The following is a 22,394-nucleotide window of genomic DNA, read 5'->3' as shown; positions in this document are numbered from 1 at the left end:
TTTTGAAGGGGGATTGAAGCCAGCAGGGTCCCACACCTGCCGGCTGCAATGCTTCTGCAGTTATGCAGACCTGTAGTATCGCCACCCCGAGGAAGGGAGGTAAGGAAATCATCTCCTCACATGGGAAAAAGAAAGACGCTGTGGGAGGGGAGGAAAATCAGCTCCTCACAGGGAAGAACATGAAAGAAAATTTTGGGGATGCCATGGCTCCCCCCCTGTTCTGATGCCTATGGAACTCAGTGTCATGTTGCGGTGTCAGGTCAAAAGCGCACCGGGACAAAGGCGCGCCCAGACAATTGAGCGCAGCGTGCGTTGCCGCGCCGCTCTAAATTACTGTTTTTAGCGCTCCGACGGGGGGGGGGAACCCCCCACTTTACTTAATAGACATCGCGCCGCGTTGTGGGGGCGTTGTGGGGGGTTGTAACCCCCCACATTTTACTGAAAACTTCACTTTTTCCCTGTTTTTAGGGAAAAAGTTCAGTTTACAGTAAAATGTGGAGGGTTACAACCCCCCAAACCCCCCATAACACCGGCGCGATGTCTATTAAGTAAACTGAGGGGGTTCCCCAACAAAACCTCCCGTCGGAGCCCCTAAAACTGTAATTTAGAGTGGCGCGCGCTGCGCTCAATTGTCGGCGCGCGCTTTTGTCTTTCGCGCCGTTGTCTATGAACCCATGCTGCTACAGTTGAAGACAGCTAAGATAGAAGACTAAATACGTCCTTGCGGCTATGACAGAACAGGAGATCTGCTGCAGAAACCACACTGTCAACTGTGACGTTCAGGCTCTGCTGCACATGCTGCTGATTGATCCTTCTTTCTTGTTTTGACTGGCTATTGTAGCAACAAACATAAAGTATTATAACCGTCACAATATCACAGGGTATTGAGATCTCAATCTTCATTATACTTTAATACGATAAATCTCTCATCTATTAGACAGCGCAGTGCTCAGACCACTGGCAAAAAACATGCTCATTTAAAGCTGAGCAGAAGCCAGCACTGGGACCTGCTTATCAATCGACCCTTCCTGAAGAAGCCATCACAAGTTAGCAAAACTTGAGTTGGGGGGGCCGACTCGATGTAAAATCTAGAATAAAGCCGTAAAGAAAATAAAGAGAAAAAAAAAAATGAGTCGAGCATGAGCTGAACTGAACAGCGTATCCACACCGAGACGACACAAATATAAGATAAGTGCTATATTGATTCTAATTTGCACAATTAGTCTTGGTGGTAGGGACCCGCAGTAGCAATGATGGTCCCAGTGCTGGCGTCTGCTCAGTTTTAAATGACCACATTTTTTTGCCAGTGGTCTGAGCACTGCGCTATCTAATAGATGAGAGATTTATTATATTAAAGCATAACGAAGATTGAGATCTCAATACCCTGTGATAGTGTGATGGATATTTAGGGCTCCTTTTACAAAGGCGCGTTAGGGCCTTAACGCATGGAATAGCGCACGCTAAATTGCCCCACGCGCTAGCCTCCTGAGCAGGTGGTAGTTTTTCGCACTAATCCGGTGCATGCACTAAAAACACTAGTGCACCTTCGTAAAAGGAGCCCTTAGTGAAGCAGCACAGGTATATTTATTCACCAAATTTCTTTTTTAGTTAAGGATAAAGAATTATAAGCCATAGGAAAGCACCCGTCCTACATCATCACCACCCAAGCTGTTCAGAAGAAGGAAATAATGTTTTGGATCAATATGATAAAGGCATATTAGATCTGTTTGCATCCGAGAAGGCTACTGTTATAGGCATACACTTGACAAGTCTGTAAAGTACATAATGTGGGTAAGTTTATAAGGAGCTGCCTAGTTTTAGGTACTATAAGCAGCAACATTTTGGCCATGTGTATGTGTAAATGATCTCATACAATACCAACTAGTATGCATGTTTCGTGGTGTATATTTTCACCGGGGACATGCACAGGGGAGGAGCTTCCGTGGAGCATGGGTGGAGTCTGCACTTCTGTGCACAGATTACAATATTCTTTAATTTAGATGTATGTTTGCAGAAATAAATGCTAATGTCTGCATTTACATTTGGCCTTTTGAACTTGACTTTACAAAATAGGCGTGACACAGGCCCGTGAAAACACGCATTAACTAAGCATGATGTTATAAAATTACCCACAATACATGTTTCAGCGCAAGGGCGCCAAGGCAAAATGGCTGGGACACACAGTGTGCGACACAAGGCAAGATGAAAGATGCGGCACGTGAAGGGTAACAGCATACACCACAGTGATGTTGTCGGGATGAGACACATGCATTGGCAGGTGCCTACCAGAAGATGCTTTCAAAGTTTTTGTGGTCATTTTAAGATATGCCTCAGGACTTTCTGTGATTTCTACATCTGAAAGAGAATAATGAACCGTCTAGAACACTAAGATCCTCAAAGCAACATCTTTTTTTTGCTATCCTCACTGAAAATAATCGGCACTCGCCGTACAACAGTATTTTCCGTGACTGCTCCCGCAATTTGGAATTCTTTACCTTTACATATCAGATCAGAAACTAAGGGCTCCTTTTTCAAAGCTGCGCTAGCGGGGTTAACGCGCGCGACTTTTCATCATGCGCTAACTCCTGCGCTGGCCAAAAACTACCGCCTGCTCAAGAAGAGGCGGTAGTGGCTAGCGCCGTCCGGCGGTTCAGCGTGCGCTATGACACGCGTTAAACCGCTAGCGCGCCTTTGTAAAAGGAGCCCTAACTTAAGAGAAATTCAAGGGCACTTTAAGGGCTCCTTTTATGAAGCCGCGCTAGCGGCTTTATCGCACACACCCTTTTAGCGTGCGCTAACCCCCACGCTAGCCAAAAAAACTACCGCCTGCTCAAGAGGAGGCGGTAGCGTCTAGCGCGGCCGGCAAATTAACGCGCTCTATTACGCGTGTTAAACCGCTAACACAGCTTCGTCAAAAGGAGCCCCAAATGTTTTTTTGTTTAAAGATGCCTAGGAACACCGGGTACCCCTTTCTGAAGGCGCTGCTCGCCCCTAACAGTTTTTCTTCTTTTAAAAGAAATACAGCAGCATCATTTGTTTCTTTCCAGTTCTTGGGTCTGTTCCTTTGATGTTTTCTTTCTTGACTTTCTTGTAGTTCCTCCCCCCTTCCCACATATAACCAGTATGGTTTGTCCTTAGTCTGTAGATGTCTTTGTTTTAAATTGTTGTATCCCTTATTTTTTTATTAATACTGTACTCTCACCTAGAATTTTGATAGAAACATAGAAGATGACAGCAGAAAAGGGCTACAGCCCGTCAAGTCTGCCCACTCTGCTTACCCACCCCCTGTCTATGCCCTAATGACCCAATTTTCTTATCTTGACCCTCGTAGGGAACCCATATGGGTATCCCATTTATTCTTAAAGTCGTGCATTCAAATTTTAAATAAGCTATAAAACTACGGACACGCAGCATTCATATTTCTGATACGGAACAAGGGAGTTTGTAAAGGCTAGAAAGCAAATCTGAACATTATCATTTAGGGAAGGGGGTCCTCGGATCCGGGTCCTTGAGGTCCCCCCGCCAGCCTGGTTTTTAGGATTTCCACGATGACTATGTGTGCGATCTATTTGCATTCACTGCTTCCGCTACATGCAAAGAAGTCTCATACCTATTTATTCTGGCAGTCCTGAAAACCAGGTCGGGTTTTGGACCTCAAGAACTGGATTTCAGGACTTCCGATTTAGGGGGCAATTCTAAAAGAAGGGTGCCCGAGTACCTGCATTTTTGCACGTTATCTACTTAGAAACGTGGGTAAATGCCTGTTATTTACATCTCATTCTTACGTCCATTTCATAAAACAATTGAAAACGTATAGTTTCTCAAAATTCTTGGTTGATTAGATTCCCATGGTTCACTTCATTTGTTATTCTCTAACTTTTTGTAAACCTCATTGAACTTCAAGGATATGCAGTCTAGAAGTCCGATTTTATGTTAGGTTATGTTTTATATCCCAGTTATGTGCTATCCTGTAAATGCACTTAAATGCTGTGGTTATTAGCTTGTGGGTGAGAGTTCACCTGGGTGGAGCGGGGCGGAGTGCACGTTATGCACAGATTACAGAAGCCGCGATTTGGGCGTGATCATTTACACTAGCTCTGTGGTTGGTATAAACGATAGCGCCTAGAATATGGGCACATTCTGGTATTCTATACAGAAAAGTAGGTGCCTACTTTCTTTACAGAATAGGCCCCAGGTAGGCATATTTGTAGGTGCCCAAACATAGTAAATGACGGCAGATAAAGACCCGAATGGTCCATCCAGTCTGCCCAGTCATGCTCCATAAATTAAGCGTTTAATTTAAATGGTCCTTTTTCTTAGATATTTCTGGGCCAGAAACCCAGAGCCCTTTATACAACTATCTTCTTAGTAACATAGTAGATGATGGCAGATAAAGACCCGATTGGTCCATCCAGTCTGCCCAACCTGATTCAATTTTAATTAAAAAAAAAAAAAATTTTCTTCTTAGCTGTTTCTGGGTAAGAATCCAAAGATCTACTGTGCTTGGGTTCGAACTGCTGAAGTCTCCGTCAAAGCTCACTCCAGCCCATCCACACCCTCCCAGCCATTGAAGCCCTCCCCAGCCCATCCTCAACCACAAGGCCCCTAAATTTTGAACATATAACACTTCATTGGTTGGCGGTACATTTTCGCATACAGTACTACATCCTGCAGTTAGTTCATCAAGGATTTATGGCATTTTACCTACTTAGCTCAGTGAATGCTTGGCCCGAGATCCGAAAACTGTATGCTGTTAGATGTATGGAAAAGAGAAGAACTAAAGCATGCACAGCAAATGTTGCAAAATCCCCTTTTTCTCTGTAGCTGGACCGGTGGTATGGAATGAGATTCCTGGAACAACACGTTTGTGTAGAAACGTGTTACAATTTAGGAAATTGCTTAAAACACATTGGGCTCCTTTTACGAAGGTGCGCTAGCGTTTTTAGCGCATGCTAGCCGAAAAACTATCGCCTGCTTAAAAGGAGGCGGCAGCGGCTAGCTTCACGGCATTTTAGCGCACTTTTGTAAAAGGAGCCCATTGTTTTGTTCATGCATTTGGCTGAAATGATGATTTTCCGCATTCAGATAAGAAACAAAGAACAATGTGGAGAAATGATGTTCCTGAGATGGACTATATTAATATTAAAATAATATTAAAACTTGGCAAACCACATAAAATCCTCTAGGATGCAGTCCACTGAAAAGCTTTGGACCCTGGGCCCCGCATTCAGATAAAACAGAAATGATAATGTAGAGGAACAGCTTAAGAGAGGACTTGCTTGTAATAAGTTCATTCTTATTGCTTATGTTTAGACAATTGTTTCTTGTCTATTTTATGATTATGAATGTTTTTACTGTAGGCGGCTTAGATTATTACGTGGATAATAAATAAATTAACTAAAATCTATACAAAGCACTATAAATTACACATGCAATTTTGGTAACAAACTCAAATTGTGTGTGCAATTTAATTGAATAAGAAGCTATTACTGCCTGTTTTACAAAGCCACGCTAGCGGTTGCTGTGCGGCAACAGCCCTTTAAGTCTCTATGGGCTTCGGGGCCATTACTGCGCGGCTTTGTAAAACAGGCCCTTAGTGCCAATAAATTGGCATTTTATAAAGCAATTATTGGTGCTAATTAAAATCAATTACAAGTTATCAACACAAATTTAGATGAGAGATCCACACCTATAATTTACACAAGTCAAAAAAGGAGGATGCGGAAATGGGCGAGTCATGGGTGGATCGGGGGCATTAAGTTACGTATATAATTATACAATAATGGCATCCGTGCCTAAATTTAGGCATCAGGTATTTGTACCATAGCTTCATTGGTACAAATGGTCGTGTCTACATTTAGTTGCAGTTCCTGGGTGTAAATGCTATTCTATAAACTATGCCTAAGGCCTCCTTTTACTAAACTGCACTAGCAGATTTTAGCGCCGAGAGCCGCACTGAATGCCCCGCACTGCTCCCGACACTCATAGAGTTCCTATGAGCATAGGGAGCAGCACGAAGCATTCAGTGCGGCTCCTTGCACTAAAAACCGCTAGCGCAGTTTAGTAAAAGGGGACCTAAGTGCAGCTTATAGAATAATGCTTTTTGGGTGCCATATACAGAATTTAGCTCTGAAAGTCTAATTTAGAATGTTTTTTTCAAATGGAAAATTAGCATTCATTTATGCCATACATGTACTGAAACATCGGTTCTACCTTCCGAGACGTGGTGCGACCCGGACAACTGCGACCATCAAAAAATACAGATATTTATTTGGTTTGAAAATGGTCATTTTCTCTACTGGATTTTTGGAAGTTTTTCCCCAAAAGTCCAAGATTTGATTTAGACATCATATTGAAGATATTCTTCAATATAAAATATATTTGGGTAACTAATTATATACAGTATATTGTGTAACTAATATATTTGGGTAACTAATTTCTCCATCTAATTGTACATCCTACCTTTTGTTAACTGCATAGAACTTCAAAGTCCTGTGGTATATAAACTGATTGTTATGTTATATTAATTTGTACTCACCAGGGCAGAGTTGCTAGGTCTATTATACTATTTGGGGGGGGGGGGCTTTTTATTATTACATATTTTAACATTCATTTTAAAAAATTTAATGTTGCTGGCATCGCTGTAAAGATTCTGAAACCAATAGGTTGAAAACTAAATTCTGATGACTCGTCCCTTAGCTGGAGCTCTGTGCTTACCTGACAAAGCACTGTAATATGTTCCATCATCTTCATCCTCATGAGAAGAAGAACCACCTACATCAACTGTGTGATCCCATTCGAGAGGAATGGAATCAACACTGACAGGGGTCTCACGGCCAGACCTCTCATGACCTGGTGCAGGGGGCACGAGATGACAAAGGAACTGCTGGGAAGCGGGCACGCCAGGAACTGTTTGCTTATGCCACGAGCCATTCTGCATCTCTCGCGAGTCCTCTGCATCTGTCTCATTTTCAGATGTCTCTCTTTCATCCATCATACCCTGGGAAAAATTAATTTAGTATTTTGGATCAGGTTTTTGTAGCTCAGTGGTTTGCAACTAAACCAAAACCTGTTCTATGTAGCTACTTCTGATTCTCAGACAGCTAGTTCATAATCTTTTCTCTCACCAAGACTATATTTGAACAAATAAAAATTAAAAAAGAAGCAGCAGCTTCATAGATGCCTAATCATTAAGGGGTCGCTTTATTAAAGCTTGGTGTGCGTTAATGGAATTGGTATGCATTAAGGGCCTGATTCTGTAAAAGACATCGATATTGGCGGCCACCGATCACTTGTCAATCATGCAATGGCATCCTTTAAAGAATCGTGTCTACGTTGCTGAACAGATACCTTAAATGTAGACCAGTATTATGTAGGCCTGCATTTAAGGCATCTGTCTCATGTCTACGAAGACACATAGGGACGTTTAAGTATGCCCAAGGCCACTTCCAGACAAAACCATGCCCACACCCAAGGTGTACCTCCTTGGGCGTGGTTAAGTATCCCTTTGTGTCTCCACAGATGCGCTACAGATGCCTACAATGTAAGTGTCCTTCCCCACACAATATTTCATTTATGTGCATCCCGATTGGCTGCCAGACGGCGGTAGGACACCTACCACTGCCTGCAATCAGGACAAACGTTTAGAGAATCAGGCCCTGAGGGCCAAATTCTTTAAAAGATGTCAGTTAGGTGCCTAGATTGGAACGTTAGATAGATTGTGAGCCCACCGGGACAGATAGGGAAAATGCTTGAGTACCTGATTGTAAAAACCGCTTAGATAACCTTGATAAGCGGTATATCAAATCCTAATAAACTTGAAACTTGAACTTGAACGCCTAGCTGATCTAACTGCCTAACTTAATTTTTTAATTGATTCAATAGGCACTGTTCATTGAAAAGTGCCATTACAAAACAATTTAAAAAAAAAATGACTTTGCTGGTAGGTGCCTACAATTTGGATGCAGGTGTCTACACTGAGGCACCTACCAGCGCCTATACAGACACTAAGCATGGTTAGGGGTAGAGTTTGGTGCCAGTAGATTAGGCCAAGAAAAATCTGTGCCTAACTCAATTTAGGTGTTGTTAGGCGTGATTCTACAAATGGTGCCTAACTTTGAATGACATGCTGTAGGCGCTATTTTCCTAGACGCTTCCTGAGTTAGGCGTTTTTTATAGAATCAGGCTCTAAATGCTGTCCATTCTATTTTTTACCTATGGACCATGTGGCACTTAGCGCTTGCTAATATCTGTTACTGAGCGCTAAGCTTTAGTATAAGAGCCCCAAAGTCACGGTGCAGGGACTATAAAAATAAAGTGTATCAGAATTTACTTTTCTGGTAGGAACATAGAGGCGCCTACTTTAAAAGCATCTCCATGTCTAAACGGTAGCATTTTCACGTTTAGGCCTCACACATGTGTAAATAGTAATTTTTAAAAGCTGCCATATACACACGGCGAGCAACGTCATGCAGAGATTTCAAAGGGATGTGGTTTAGGTGGGGCAAAATCCAAACTTGCACTCCCCATTTCACTAAAGAAACACAAGTCTACGGGAAGAATATTCCCACGGGAGGTTTACACCAGTCGCAGCCATGCACAGATTTTTTTAAAATCGCTCTTTCTGGCCAGAGCTTTATACAAGGGATTCAAGAGTCATTTGCGCTCAATTGTCCAGCGCTGAAGTGTCATTTCGTGCGCTTGTCTTGCGGCTCAGTTGTCTTCGCGCAATTGCCGGCGCACTTTTGTCTTGTGCGCATTTGACTTGCTGCCATTCTCCTTAATCACTCATTGTTTACTTCCATCCCCAACATAAAACCTAATTAATGTTATGTTCTCTTAGTTGGTGGCACTTACAAATATAGGGTCCTTTTACTAAGGCACGCTAGCCGTTTTAGCCCGCGCTAACACGTCCATTATAATCTATGGATGCGTTAGCGTTTAGTGCACGCTAAAATGGCTACCTTAGTAAAAGAGGGGAATAGGTTTGCAAAAAGGTGCAGCAGAGGAAGCTGACGGGTTCGTACCATTCATTTAACCATATGCATATTGCTAACATTTCTGCTCCTACTGTATGTGTCAGAAAACACACACACACTCCTGTAGCTATTTTTTGAAAGGCTCTCCTTTGGCAGAGTCTTTCGCTGCTGACTGTGGATATTCAATGCTGAGCCATTTCTGGTGGCCGGCACTGAATACACTTCCCCCTCCGTATTCGCGGGGGTTAGGGGCAGAGCCGGCCCGCGAATATGAAAAAAAACCGTGAATAATATTCAGGCTGGTTCTGCCCCTAACCCCCATTTCTCCCGGCTATTTTAAGCCCTGAAAGCCCCCTCCTTAAGCCTTACCTGGTGGTCTAGCGGGTTTTCAGGGCAGGAGTGATCTTCCCATGTTCCTACCCCATGCAGATCACTCACAGGAAATGGCTTGAGAGAGTACGGGAGCTCAAGGCAGCCATTTCCTGTGAGCGATCTGCACTGGGCAGGAGCGTAGGAAGATCACTCCTGCCTTGAAAACCCGCTACACCACGAGGTAAGGTTTAAGGGGGGGGGGATCTCAGGGCTTAAAATAGCCCGAAAAATTAAAATGTATTTTTTTATTGAAAACCACGAATAAGCGAATCCGTAGATATGGATTCGCGAATACGGAGGGGGAAGTGTATCTACGTTTTTCATGGCTGCTAAAATATTATTTGGCTAAGCCAATATTCAGCGCTGACCAGTTAAGCTTATAGTGACCAAAGTTAGGACTGCTATTTACGCAGTCCGATTTGGCCACTAAGCTTAGCCACTGAAAGTTGCTGGTTATCGTGCGTAGAATATTCACATTTAATTAGTCAGCACTGTTTCAGGCCAGAATGTTTCAAAAACAGTGCCCGTGTGGTACCACCACAAAAAAATTACTTACTGGTTTCCTGGAAGTCAGCCTTTGGTGGAATCGGGAGACCCGGCCAAATACTTCTTGACGGTACTTAAGAAGTTCTTCTATTTCATCTTCAATTAACACTGCGTCTATGGGCTCACTTTTCTGAATCAGCTGTTCCCCTGAACCGATCAACTGATCTATCTTGTTAATGTTCAGTGCTATTTCCCGCTGGAATCCCTGTTAAAAAAAAGGATTGAAATAATTTTATACAGTTGAATACTCATCCTAGATTTAGAACATTTTAAATGCTAGATTTCTCCAGTGAGGGAATGGATGTGCATCCTAGATCAAGTACTTTTTCAGGATTTACACATTTTGTGTAGGTTAAGCTATGTAAAACAATGATGAATTTGCACTGGATATCTAGCTCCAAGAATAGGAAATATATAGGGTTATAACTGTGTGCACATATAAAGCAGATAATTTAATAAAGAGATGCATACTTTAATGGTAAAGTATGTGCCCATTTTGGGGTATTTTAAATGTTTACATGTGGAATGTGACAACATACATATATAAATGACTCCTTATTGACTAGTTGAAAAGTACACACCATGATATGGTGTGGATTTTGTGTGTGTGTGTGTGTGAGTGTGAGTGTGTGCAGAATGGTTGTTTGAGAAAAGCAAACAAAAAAATACAGTGGTACTTTGGTTTGTGAGCATAATTCGTTCCAGAAGCGTGCTCGTAATCCAAAGAGCTCATATATCAAAGCGAATTTCCCCATAGGAAATAATGGAAACTTGCTGATTCATTCCACAACCCAAAAACTTTAATGCAAAATACTGTATGTACTCATATTGCAAGACCTCGCTCATTTAGAAGAGTCACTACACTCCTGCAGCGTCAGAGAGAGAGAAGAACCATAGGCTCAATTGTGATACGTATATACTGTATGCTCTCGTATTGCAAGACATTGCTTGTATATCAAGTTAAAATGTAGTCCAATGTTTTGCTTGTCTTGCAAAACACTTGCAATCCAAGGTTTTACTGTACAGTATATAGATTGAAACACATTATAATTTATATGCCTAAATAAGAAATATTATATAAGTGAATAACCCAATCTCTTCTTCAACATTGGTCCATAATTTATATTCAATATCAAAGGACTAATGTCACTACTATCTCATCAACTACTGTATAATTGGCTGTTTAGGGCTTCAGACATGCCATTATTGTTCGCTCGTTTTTCTCGGCGATACAAAATGATCTTAGTGGCTATGGCTGTGGCTGATCTTTGTTAGATCAGAAAGTTTATGACATCGGGATGGTCTGTTAAAACTGAAAAAGGGGGATATAATCTTGAAAAAGCCTCACGGCGAAACATGTCGATGTGACAAGCCCCTACCCGATCCTATTAAGGAAACAACATATATTTAAGATAAGTCAACTTTTATTGCAAAAATTTTTTTATTGCAAATATTTATGAGAGCATTATGCACTTTATAAAAGAAAAGGAATTAAAATAAAGAAAAACAGATAAAAATTATTAAAACTATTAAAAAATTTTTTAAAAATATTCTTTGAATGGGCGAATGAAGAAGCCACAGCCATAGCCACTAAGATCATTTTGTATCGCCGAGAAAAACGAGCGAACAATAATGGCATGTCTGAAGCCCTAAACAGCCAATTATACAGTAGTTGATGAGATAGTAGTGACATTAGTCCTTTGATATTGTACATAAGAAATATTGGCACAACACTTTCACCTTCCCTTCCACCTGTCTCTTATGCTAGTATTTTATAAAGACAAATAGGCAGCTACCCTTTAAAAAAAAATAAATATCACCTGTGTAGGCGCATTCTTACCCTGGAAATCCTTTTTCCTGATCTAGTTTTGAAAATATTTTCTGAGTACGTGCATACTTCTGCTTTGAAGATTGCCCCATGGAGTTTATGCAATTACTTCTACATCTGCTCTTTATTATGCTCATTGACCTGAATTTTAAAATATATGCACATAAACACAAATGTCTCTATAATCCTAACCCCAAGGAGCCCTGTGTTCAAGATATATATGTTTAACTCTTTCAAAAGCCTAATTTTGCACATCCAGCTCTGTCTTGCCCCTAAGAAATACAGTATTTTTGCAAATGATTCTACTGTCAAAGAATGCCAATTGTAGAGATTCCCAGTTTTGTGAGAAAACAATTTATATTGAATAAGTATAAACCACTCAGTATTCTTGACTGGTACCTACATTTAATTGCCGCTTTTTATCCTCAATATCGCTCTCTGAGAAGTGCTCCACATTTGTGAGCTGAAGGTCCATTTCGGTGAGCCACACCAGAATGCTGTCTCTTGTTCCCTCAAACTCATCTCTCCGATTGGTGAAATGCTTAAAAAAAAAATAAAAATCAGAGAAATAGCACAATGTTTTTAATAATCCACTCTTTCAGGAACACTTACAGGTTAAATAGTGATTTCACTCAGGTTAAATCAGTGGTCTGAAAACTGCCCTCCTCTATTGAGAAGGTGGTAATTTTCAGCCACATTTAGAAATAGTGGGGCCCAATGTTCAGACCATTTGAGTTGGCCAGGCTGACTCCCATGGTCAGCGCTGAGCCCGGATATTCAATGTTGGGCTGTTTCTGGTGACCAGTATTAAATATCCAGTCTATTTTTAGCCATTATAAACTTGACTGGCTAGATCAATATTAAGTGCTGGTCAGCTAAAGATAGACCGGTGTCAGGTCAAAAAGCACGCCAGGACAAAGGCGCGCCCAGACAATTGAGCGCAGCACAGAGGCGCGCGCTGCTCTAAATTACTGTTTTTAGGGCTCCGACGGGGGGGGTGTGGGGGGGAACCCCACACTTTACTTAATAGACATCGCGCCGCGTTGTGGGGGGTTTGGGGGGTTGTAACCCCCCACATTTTACTGAAAACTTCACTTTTTCCCTGTTTTTAGGGAAAAAGTTAAGTTTACAGTAAAATGTGGAGGGTTACAACCCCCCAAACCCCCCATAATGCCGGCGCAATGTCTATTAAGTAAAGTGGGGGGTTCCCCCCCACGCTCCCCCCGTCAGAGCCCTAAAAAGGAGAAATTAGGTTCTTACCTGCTAATTTACTTTCTTTTAGCTTCTCCAGACCAGTAGAGGTTAACTTTACGATTGGGTATATATCTAATCATGACCAGCAGGTGGAGACTGAAAACAAAACTTTGGGACAGTATATCCTAGCCCCTCCTCTCTATTTCCCTCAGTCTGCCGAATAGCCAAGCAGAACCAAGAACTGGAAACAACAGAGAGAAAAAACAATACTCCGAAAGGAGTAACAAATAACATACCCAAAAAATGCTGTTGGAAAATGCAGAGGAGAAATTCCCGAAGGAAGAAGGTCCCCACAGCTCGCCAGCTAAGCCAGCCGAGCCACAGCCGCTGTTCTTCAATTCTCCCCGGCCCTAGAAAAATACTAGAACCCGCAGCAAAAACCAAAAACTGCCCGCGCAACAGCCCCAACAACAACAACAACAGACAGGGTGGGGACCTCTACTGGTCTGGAGAAGCTAAAAGAAAGTAAATTAGCAGGTAAGAACCTAATTTCTCCTTCTTTAGCACTCTCCAGACCAGTAGAGGTTAACTTTACGATTGGGACGTACCAAAGCAGTCCCTCTCACGGGCGGGACCCCCGAAGGGCCGATACCAGAACACGCTCACCGAACACCGCGTCCCGACGCGCCTGAACATCTACCCGATAATGCCGAACAAAAGAATGCAAGGAGGACCAAACCGCAGCCTTACAAATATCCACCGGAGGCACGAGCGACGACTCAGCCCAAGAAGCCGCCTGACCCCTAGTGGAATGAGCCTTGAGAAACTCCGGAACCGGCTTCTGACTCAGAAGATAAGCGGAAGCGATCGTCTCCTTGATCCAGCGCGCAATAGTAGCCTTAGAAGCGCCAGCCCCCCGACGAGGACCCGCCAGAAGCACAAAGAGATGATCGGAGCTCCGAAAATCCCGGGTCCGCTGCACATAAGCATGGAGGACCGACATCCAACTTGCGCAGCTGTCGTTGCTCAGAAGAACCCTCCCGACTACCCAAGACCGGGAGGACCACCGATTGATTGACATGAAAAGGAGAAACTACCTTCGGCAGAAAGGAAGGAACAGGCCGCAAAACAACCCGCTCCTTTGAAAACTCCAGGAAGGGAGCCCTACAAGAGAAAGCCTGTAGCTCCGACACCCGTCTAGCGGAAGTAATGGCCACCAAAAAGACCGACTTCAGCGTAAGGTCCTTCAACGAACAGCCATCCAACGGCTCGAAAGGAGGGCGCACTAGAACAGAGAGAACCAGATTGAGATCCCAAGAGGGAATCGAGGGCCTTATGGGAGGCCTGAGCAACTTGGCCGCCCTAAGAAAGCGAATCACATCAGGAATGGCTGACAAACGCTGACCTGTCACCAGCCCCCGAAAAGCCGACAGGGCCGCCAGATGAACCCGAAGAGAAGACCAGGCCAGGCCCCTATCCAGGCCATCCTGCAAAAACTCCAGAATGTTAGGCAGAGAAGCGCGAAAGGAGACCACTCCCCGCGCTCGGCACCATTCCTCAAACAGACGCCAAACCCGTACATAAGCCCGAGAGGTAGAAAGCCTCCGGGACCCCAAAAGTGTAGAGATCACCTTGTCGGAATATCCCTTCTTACTCAGGCGGCCCCTTTCAAGAGCCAAGCCGTAAGACAAAAGGGAGACGGGTCGAACATGGGAATGGGACCCTGCGTCAGAAGATCGCACTCGAGAGGCAGAGGAAGAGGATCCGCCACCAGATGCCTCACCAGATCCGCATACCACGGACGACGAGGCCAATCCGGAGCCACCAAGACCACCAGCCCCGGATGGCGAACAATGCGAAGCAGTACTCTGCCTACTAATGGCCAAGGAGGGAACACATACAACAGCCCCTCCGTTGGCCACGGTTGGACCAGAGCATCCAGACCCTCGGCCAGACCGTCCCTGCGACGACTGAAGAAGCGGGGTACTTTGGCGTTGCCACTTGTAGCCATCAGATCCATCAGGGGCTGCCCCCAAGCACGCACTAGCAACTGAAACGCCTCGGCGCCGAGACACCACTCTCCCGGATCCAAGAAGTGACGACTGAGGAAGTCCGCCTGAACGGTTTCTACCCCGGCAATGTGAGAGGCCGAGAGGTCCAGAAGATGCGACTCCGCCCAAACCATGAGCCGAGCCGCCTCCTGCGCCACCAGAGTGCTCTTGGTGCCCCCCTGACGATTGACATAAGCCACTGCCGTGGCATTGTCCGACAGGACTCTGACCGACTTGCCCAACAAAAGGGAGTGGAAAGCCAACAGCGCCAGCCGGACCGCCCTGGTCTCCAACACGTTGATCGACCAGGAGGCCTCCTCCGTGGACCAGGTTCCCTGAGCAGAGTGACCCAGACACTGGGCCCCCCAACCCAGGAGACTCGCATCCGTAAGGAGCACCGTCCACTGCGGAAGATCCAGACCCACCCCCTGAACTAGGTGAGGGGTCCGGAGCCACCAACGCAGACTGCAGCGCGCCAAGCCTCGCAGGGGAACCGGAACATCCATCCCGTGCCTCTGGGGAGACCACCTCCGGAGCAGAGCATACTGAAGAGGACGCATGTGGGCCCGCGCCCACCTCACCACGTCCAGGGACGCCGCCATCGACCCCAGGACCTGGAGGAAATCTCGCGCCCGAGGACACCGGGACGCCAAAAGCAGGCGAATCTGAGACTGCAATTTGCTCACCCGGGCCTCTGGGAGGAAGACCTTCCCCAAGGAGGTGTCGAACAGCACCCCGAGGTACTCCAGACGCTGAGCCGGAACCAACCGACTCTTGGAAAGGTTGACCACCCAGCCCAGCGACCGGAGAAACTCCACCACCCGAGCCGTAACCCGGTAGCTTTCCTGCAACGACTTGGCCCGAATTAACCAGTCGTCCAGGTAGGGGTGTACCAGAATGCCCTCCGACCGCAAGGCTGCCGCGACGACCACCATCACCTTGGTGAACGTCCGGGGAGCCGTGGCCAGCCCAAAGGGAAGCGCACAGAACTGATAGTGCCGACCCAAGATCGCAAAGCGCAGGAAACGCTGATGAGAGGTCCGAATAGGAACATGCAAGTAGGCCTCCGTCAGATCGAGAGAAGTGAGAAACTCCCCCGGCTGAACCGCCAGAATGACCGACCGCAGCGTTTCCATACGGAAAGAGGGAACCTTGAGAGCCCTGTTGACCCCTTTCAAATCGAGGATGGGCCGAAAAGTCCCCTCCTTCTTGGGCACCACAAAGTAAATGGAGTACCTGCCCGTGCCCCACTCCGGGGGGGGCACCGGAACTACTGCCCTGAGATCTAGCAAGCGCTGAAGGGTCTGGCGAAAAGCCTGCTTCTTCCCCGGAGTCTGACACGGAGAAGCGAGGAAAAAATCCGGCAGAGAGCGGGCGAACTCCAGGGCATAACCGTCCCGCACCACCTCCAGGACCCACTGATCGGACGTGATCTCGGCCCATTTGGGAAAAAAGTCGCGCAGCCGGGCCCCCACCGGAACCAAGGGGGGCGCCGGCAAGGCGTCATTGTGCAGGACGGGAAGCGGGGGAACCGGCGGAGGGGTTCCCTGCCCCCCGACGGGCCCCCCGAAAGGGCTGCATGCACTGGAAGAACCGACCCCGGGAAAACCCCGGAGACTGGAAAGAAGCAGCCCCACGCCCAGGGCGATACTTGCGAAATTCCCGCAAACGCCCCCGGGCCGCACCCCCCCGAGACGCCGGGCGGGCACGGTCCTCCGGCAAACGGGGAACTTTCGAGACCGACAGAGTCTGAATTAACTTATCCAAGGCCTCTCCAAATAAAAACGACCCCCGAAAGGGAAATTTAGTAAGCTTAGCTTTGGACGCAGCATCCGCCGCCCAAGCGCGCAGCCACAACACACGCCTTGCGGCCACGCCAAAAGCCATGGACTTAGCCGAGATCCGCACCAAGTCATACAGAGCATCCGAGAGGAATGAGGCAGCCATCTCAATCTTTGCTACCTCCTGATCCACCAGAGACCAGTCGTCAGACTCTCGATCCAAGACCCGCTCCGCCCACCGAAACACGGCGCGAGCGACCAGTCCCCCACAAATAGCCGCCTGGACCCCAAAAGCAGAGACTTGAAAATTTTGCTTAAGGATGTTCTCCAATTTGCGCTCCTCAGAGTCCCGCAAGGCAGAACCGCCCTCAACAGGCACGGTATGCCGCTTGGAAATAGCCGAGACCACCGCATCCACGACTGGCGAAGCTAACGTAGCCCGATCCCCTTCAGGAATGGGATACAGGCGAGCCATGCTGCGCGCCAGCCGAAACGGCGTCTCCGGCGTTTTCCACTGCTCAAGAATAATATCCCGAATATCCTGATGCATAGGAAAAGAGCGGGAAACGGAACGGATCCCTCGTAACAGAGGGTCCCCCACACGCGGAGTCTCCGGCGGCGCGTCCTCAAAACGCAAAGCCGAAGAAACCTGTTGAATAAGGTCAGGCAGCTCATCTCTCTGAAAAAGGCGCACCACGGACGCCTCGTCACTGGAGAACGGGAAACCCGACAACCCGCCGCCAGCTTCCGTCCCCTCCAGAGGGTCCTGGAATTCCTCAGAAGGGTCCAGGTCCTCCTCCATACCGACACGTTCCTCCGACCACAAATCCTCGTCCCACGACACCCGCGGACGCTTGGACAAGAGAGGCGGCGGAGGGGACGTCACGTCAGACGAGAGAGGCAAAGCCGCAGGGAGCGCGGAGGAAACCCCACCCCCCGAGACCCCCTGGGCGCAACCGGGACCCCCAGCCGCCTGAAAATAGGCTTTGCATAATGAAAAGAAAAAATCAGGGGAAAAACCCCCCGAGGGTCCCAAGGGACTCCCTGCCACAGCAGGGGACCCAGCAGAAACCTGCCCCTGCTTAGACAAAACAGGGGGAAGGTCACCTGAGGTGGAAGACAAAATGGAGGGGCCAGACAGAGAAGATGGCGTCTTTCCCGCCAAAACAGCTCCCTCCACAGCCTGAAGCGGCTGAGAGACCTGAATAGTCTCAGCCGCTAAAACAGGCAAGCCGGCATCAGCTGTCAAAATATCAGCTGAGAGGGAATCCTCTAAAACCCGACCGTCGGCGGCTCGGGGAATCCCTCCGTGGGCGGACGGAGAAGACCGGGCTTCTCCACCGTTCCCTGCCGACTCGCGAGGCACCATCGGCGGGGAGCTCTGGGCGCCTGCAGCCGCTGCCGACGGAGCTCCTCCACCGCACCGGCCTGAACACCGCTTGCACAGGCCGGCCGCGAGTGCCTCGCGTCTGGAGCACAATGAGCACTTTTTCCCTTTAGAAGTGCTCATTGCTCCATACGCGACCTAGCTGTAAAAAAGTGCCGGTTAGTTGAAAAAATACAGTAAAATACAGTTTTCTTAAAGGGATACAACCCTCCAGACCAGCACTACCTCAGGATTTTTTTTTTTTTTTTTTTTTTTACAGAACAGACTCCACAGGCTCTCGAAGCAATATGCCTTGCTTGATTTAGGGGGCAAGGCTTACTGCTGAGGCTCCTCTAAAAAAATATGGGGAGGTGGAGGAAGTGGGGGGAGGGACCCCGCTCGTGACCCGCCGGGTTTGACACCCCCGAGGTCGGACGAACCCCCAAACAGAGTCCGTCCAAGCTCCGTCCGGCTAAAAACAGGGACAATAAACCTCTAAACAAATTCCAACAGCCCTACCAAGGGAGATGGGTACAGATCACTCAACACCTGCTGGAGACTGAAAGAAGACTGAGGGAAATAGAGAGGAGGGGCTAGGATATACTGTCCCAAAGTTTTGTTTTCAGTCTCCACCTGCTGGTCATGATTAGATATATACCCAATCGTAAAGTTAACCTCTACTGGTCTGGAGAGTGCTAAAGAACAGTAATTTACAGCGGCATGCGCCTCCGCGCTGCGCTCAATTGTCCGGGCGCGCCTTTGTCTTTCATGCCGTTGTCTATGAACCAGATAGACCAACTATTTAAGCAACAATTTGGCTGCTAAACTTAGCCAGCCAGCCTTTTAAATTGAAGCAGCCGGCTATCTGCTAAGTACTAACATTCAGCGACCATCTTACACAGAATATTAAGTGCTATTTAACTAGCCAAAAGCCTTTAGTGGCTGATTAAATAGCACTGAATATTGTGCAGGATGTTCTCAGGGATGCATCAAAGGTTGAGTGGGAGGAGAGAAGGGAAATATGCCAGTGGCGTAATAAGGGTGAGCAGCACACGGGGATGTGGTTCCCCCATCCCTTCCCCCTTTTTAACATCTCCAGGGTGAGCAGCATGCCCACGTCAGTGTCAGCTCGCCCTCTGACGTCACTTCCTAGATGCGGGTCCTGGAAGTGACATCAGAGAGAGCGCCGATGCCGACGCGGGCAGTAACCTGGCACCGGGGAAGTAAAAACGGTATGGGAGGAAGGCAGGAGGCATGCGCACGCGGCAAGGAGAGGAGCAGGGGTGCTGAGCCCTTAGCAAGACGGCGCCTGGGGTGGACTGCCCCTCCCCCTTACTAGGCCACTGTCAACAGGCATACTTTTCCGGTAAAATTTTACACAAATGAATGTAAAGGCGCAAGTATCTGCAGTCACATTTGGGAAATTCTATACCTCAACACCTCAGTTTAGGCATCTCGAATGCTGTGCGCTCAGTGGCAATTCTTCAATGGCATATTAATGCCAAGATTCCATTTAAGATAGAACACTAATATATGTCAGCTCTAGTGTATCTATTTTAGGTGAAAAATCTTACCCCATTCCCCATGTCAACAGCAGGCATGCCTAAGTGATGTGCCTAATTCATAGTATTCTATAAACGATGCATACAACAGGGAGACAGGCCCATGGCCTGCTCATGCTTTGCCCACATGTACATCCCCTTGCAGTTAGGAACTACGGCACTTAGGTGCTACATTATAGAACAGCACCTGTCAATTAATAGTGCCTTTGACGCGTGTAAGTGGTAGGTACCTCTAGGCGCTAGCTTTCAGAACTGCTCTGATTGCACTTATGTCAGATTTAAAAGCACAAATTTGAAATTGGGAAGCCAAGTCTGCAGGCAAAGTACCCATGAACTTTGTCCCACGAGAGCAGATATGAGAACCTGCCCTTGAAAATACAACTCAAATGAGCATTTGGACCATCAGGCATTCTGCTTTTTGGCACCACAATTAAAGTTTCTTGTCAGGCTAAGTCCCAAATTCACCAAATGTTAAGAATTCATGCTTCAAGCTCTTAAGTAAACTGTGTTCCCTAGATCTGATTTTCAGGAAGTGCTGCAAGCTCCGATATTGGGTCGTTTGGACTTCTGCAAACTACTCAGGCTTGCCGACCTCTTGTTTACAAGCGTTGCAGGTAGTACAGAAGTGTGATATGCAGCTCTTCACTTCTGAACATGTGACCCTTTTAATGAAGAAGTTGCATAGGCACAATGAATTAAAATTAAATTACTCTTGTTTGTTCATTTGGGAGGGGACCATAATTCATTTTTATTTGCATGATAATTCGCCACAGTATGTCCATCAAGATCTTTGCATTCTAAATCAGGCTTGCACACTGTAAGTTATCGACATTTACAACTTAAAACAAAGATTGGCAATTTTTCAGTTGTTGACCTCTGCATAAGGAACAAACTGCCCTTGGAACTGAGACTACAAAAGAACGTGTCTTCGTTCAAACTGATTTTGAAACACCACCTACTCGGCCAAGCCTATGACCTCCTTTGACATTCCCATTTTCTGGATTGATGGTGTAGCTGTTATTAGCTTTTGTTGTGTATGTTTTAATTATGTATGTTTTGTTACCTGCCTTGGATAAAGGCAGGCTATAAATAATAAACATAAGTCTTTTTTTGTGAACTGTGTTAATTATAAATATTCATATTTGCAACATTAATACATGAACATGATGTGGACTTGAATGGCTTCATGTAGGACTCTAAAGAAAAAGCCACTTTACCCTTGGGCTTTGAAAAATGGTTTGCTATAAGTATGTTATGTTGAGAGAAGTGAAACTATATTGTCTAAATGGAAGAAATACTTCAGTCAAAATGCTGAGATTCAACTGGATGTATACTAGGAAATGACATGGGGACAAATTTTTGCCCATCCCCGCAAGTTTCCCATCTCTGCAAGTTCTTTTCCTGTCCCTGCCCCATTCCTGCGAGCTCCGTCCTCATCTGCACAAGCCTCAAACACTTTAAAATCATTGTGAAGTGGACTAGTTTATTTCTGTAAATGCTTACAGAAAGATGCCAGCACTGTTCATATGAGGTTTTTTTCTCTCCATTGTATATGTCCAAACTGATTTATTTCTGATTTGACAAATGCTGCTACTAATGTAATCTTATTGAGTTTTATTTTTATTTTTGGTTTTTTTTTAATATCACATCGGACCTCCGGTGAGGTAAAGCAAGCAGCCTTTCACTTCAATAGCAACATTCTAGAGTTCAGATTGTGATGTCATAAAGCCTCATTCCACCAATGCCTAAGCTCTGTTCTCATCTGCACAAGCCTCAAACACTTTAAAATCATAAGTGTTTGAGGCTTGTGTGGTTAAGGCAGAGCTTACAGGAATGAGGCAGGGACAGGGGTAGTGTCAAAACTCACGGGGAAATTGAGTTCCTGTGGGGTCAAATTTGTTTCTATGTCATTCTCTAATGTATACCATCTTATAAACAAGGATGATTCATCCTAGTATAATAATAATAATAACAGCTTATATACCGCAATACCGTGAAGTACTATAGGTAAATGGTATAGGTAAATGGAGCATTAACCAAGATAATTTGTTGCTATGAAATGAACCCCACTAAAATATTACAGAAGAAAAAAGCCTCAGAAAATCCAACTGAACACTGAACAACTGAGTGTTTCACTGTCTGGAAGAAAAAAGCCTTTCTTATATTATTCAGAAGTCTTTCAGTGCTTCAATAATAACATAAGAGTATATGAATCAAAAAATAAAATATATCCTTGGATCTTATTGCCTCTTAAGGAACTTGAATTCAGGAATCCGCTTACAACCTGAAAGTATTGTACCTTGAGTCTTCTTAGAATGGCAGTCACTCGTTTCTGGAGATTGTCCCAGCGTTGATTGCCTTCATGTACCATTTGCTTTAGCTTGCTGGCTGAGTCCGTGCGGTTCTCTCGGGCAAGACGCCTATACTGTTTATTGATTAGCTCTAACTGAGTAAGTCGTTCATGAATTTGACGCTGGAAAGCCTGAAGTGCAAATTTATAAGTTTAAGTTGTTGATACCTTACAGTTAGGAATCATGTAAACAAAGCAAAAAATGTTTAAAAGATTGCACCTTGAAAATCAAGTACGAACATATGTTTCTGAAAATATGAATGTCAACTTAGCTTTATGAACAAGGTCTTAAAGTTATTTCTTTCATATCCTCCATCCCAACAGAGCAGTTACATAAATGTAACAATGCATTAGCTCTCAGACTGG

At 45.7% G+C, this 22,394-nt stretch overlaps 1 protein-coding gene across 7 annotated transcripts in view; it reads right to left on the bottom strand.

The window, feature by feature from the left end:
• SYNE2 (spectrin repeat containing nuclear envelope protein 2) overlaps nucleotides 1-22,394 on the bottom strand; it is a 654,322-nt gene that overhangs the window by 56,216 nt on the left and 575,712 nt on the right. For 6 of the 7 annotated variants that reach the window (XM_033952730.1, XM_033952736.1, XM_033952734.1 and 3 more), the window contains 5 exons: nucleotides 21,978-22,160; nucleotides 12,128-12,265; nucleotides 9,907-10,101; nucleotides 6,718-7,000; nucleotides 2,287-2,355 (listed from right to left, as the gene is read on the bottom strand). In XM_033952730.1, coding sequence (XP_033808621.1) covers nucleotides 2,287-2,355; nucleotides 6,718-7,000; nucleotides 9,907-10,101; nucleotides 12,128-12,265; nucleotides 21,978-22,160 — 868 coding nt within the window. The remainder of the gene's footprint in view (nucleotides 1-2,286; nucleotides 2,356-6,717; nucleotides 7,001-9,906; nucleotides 10,102-12,127; nucleotides 12,266-21,977; nucleotides 22,161-22,394) is intronic. The other variant, XM_033952735.1, reaches the window with a different exon arrangement.

This window comes from Geotrypetes seraphini, chromosome 7 (assembly GCF_902459505.1).
Source record: "Geotrypetes seraphini chromosome 7, aGeoSer1.1, whole genome shotgun sequence".
In the NCBI taxonomy this organism is placed as follows: domain Eukaryota; kingdom Metazoa; phylum Chordata; class Amphibia; order Gymnophiona; family Dermophiidae; genus Geotrypetes; species Geotrypetes seraphini.
The sequence above is the reverse complement of the archived record's forward strand: the minus strand, read 5'-3'. Positions and strand labels throughout refer to the sequence as shown.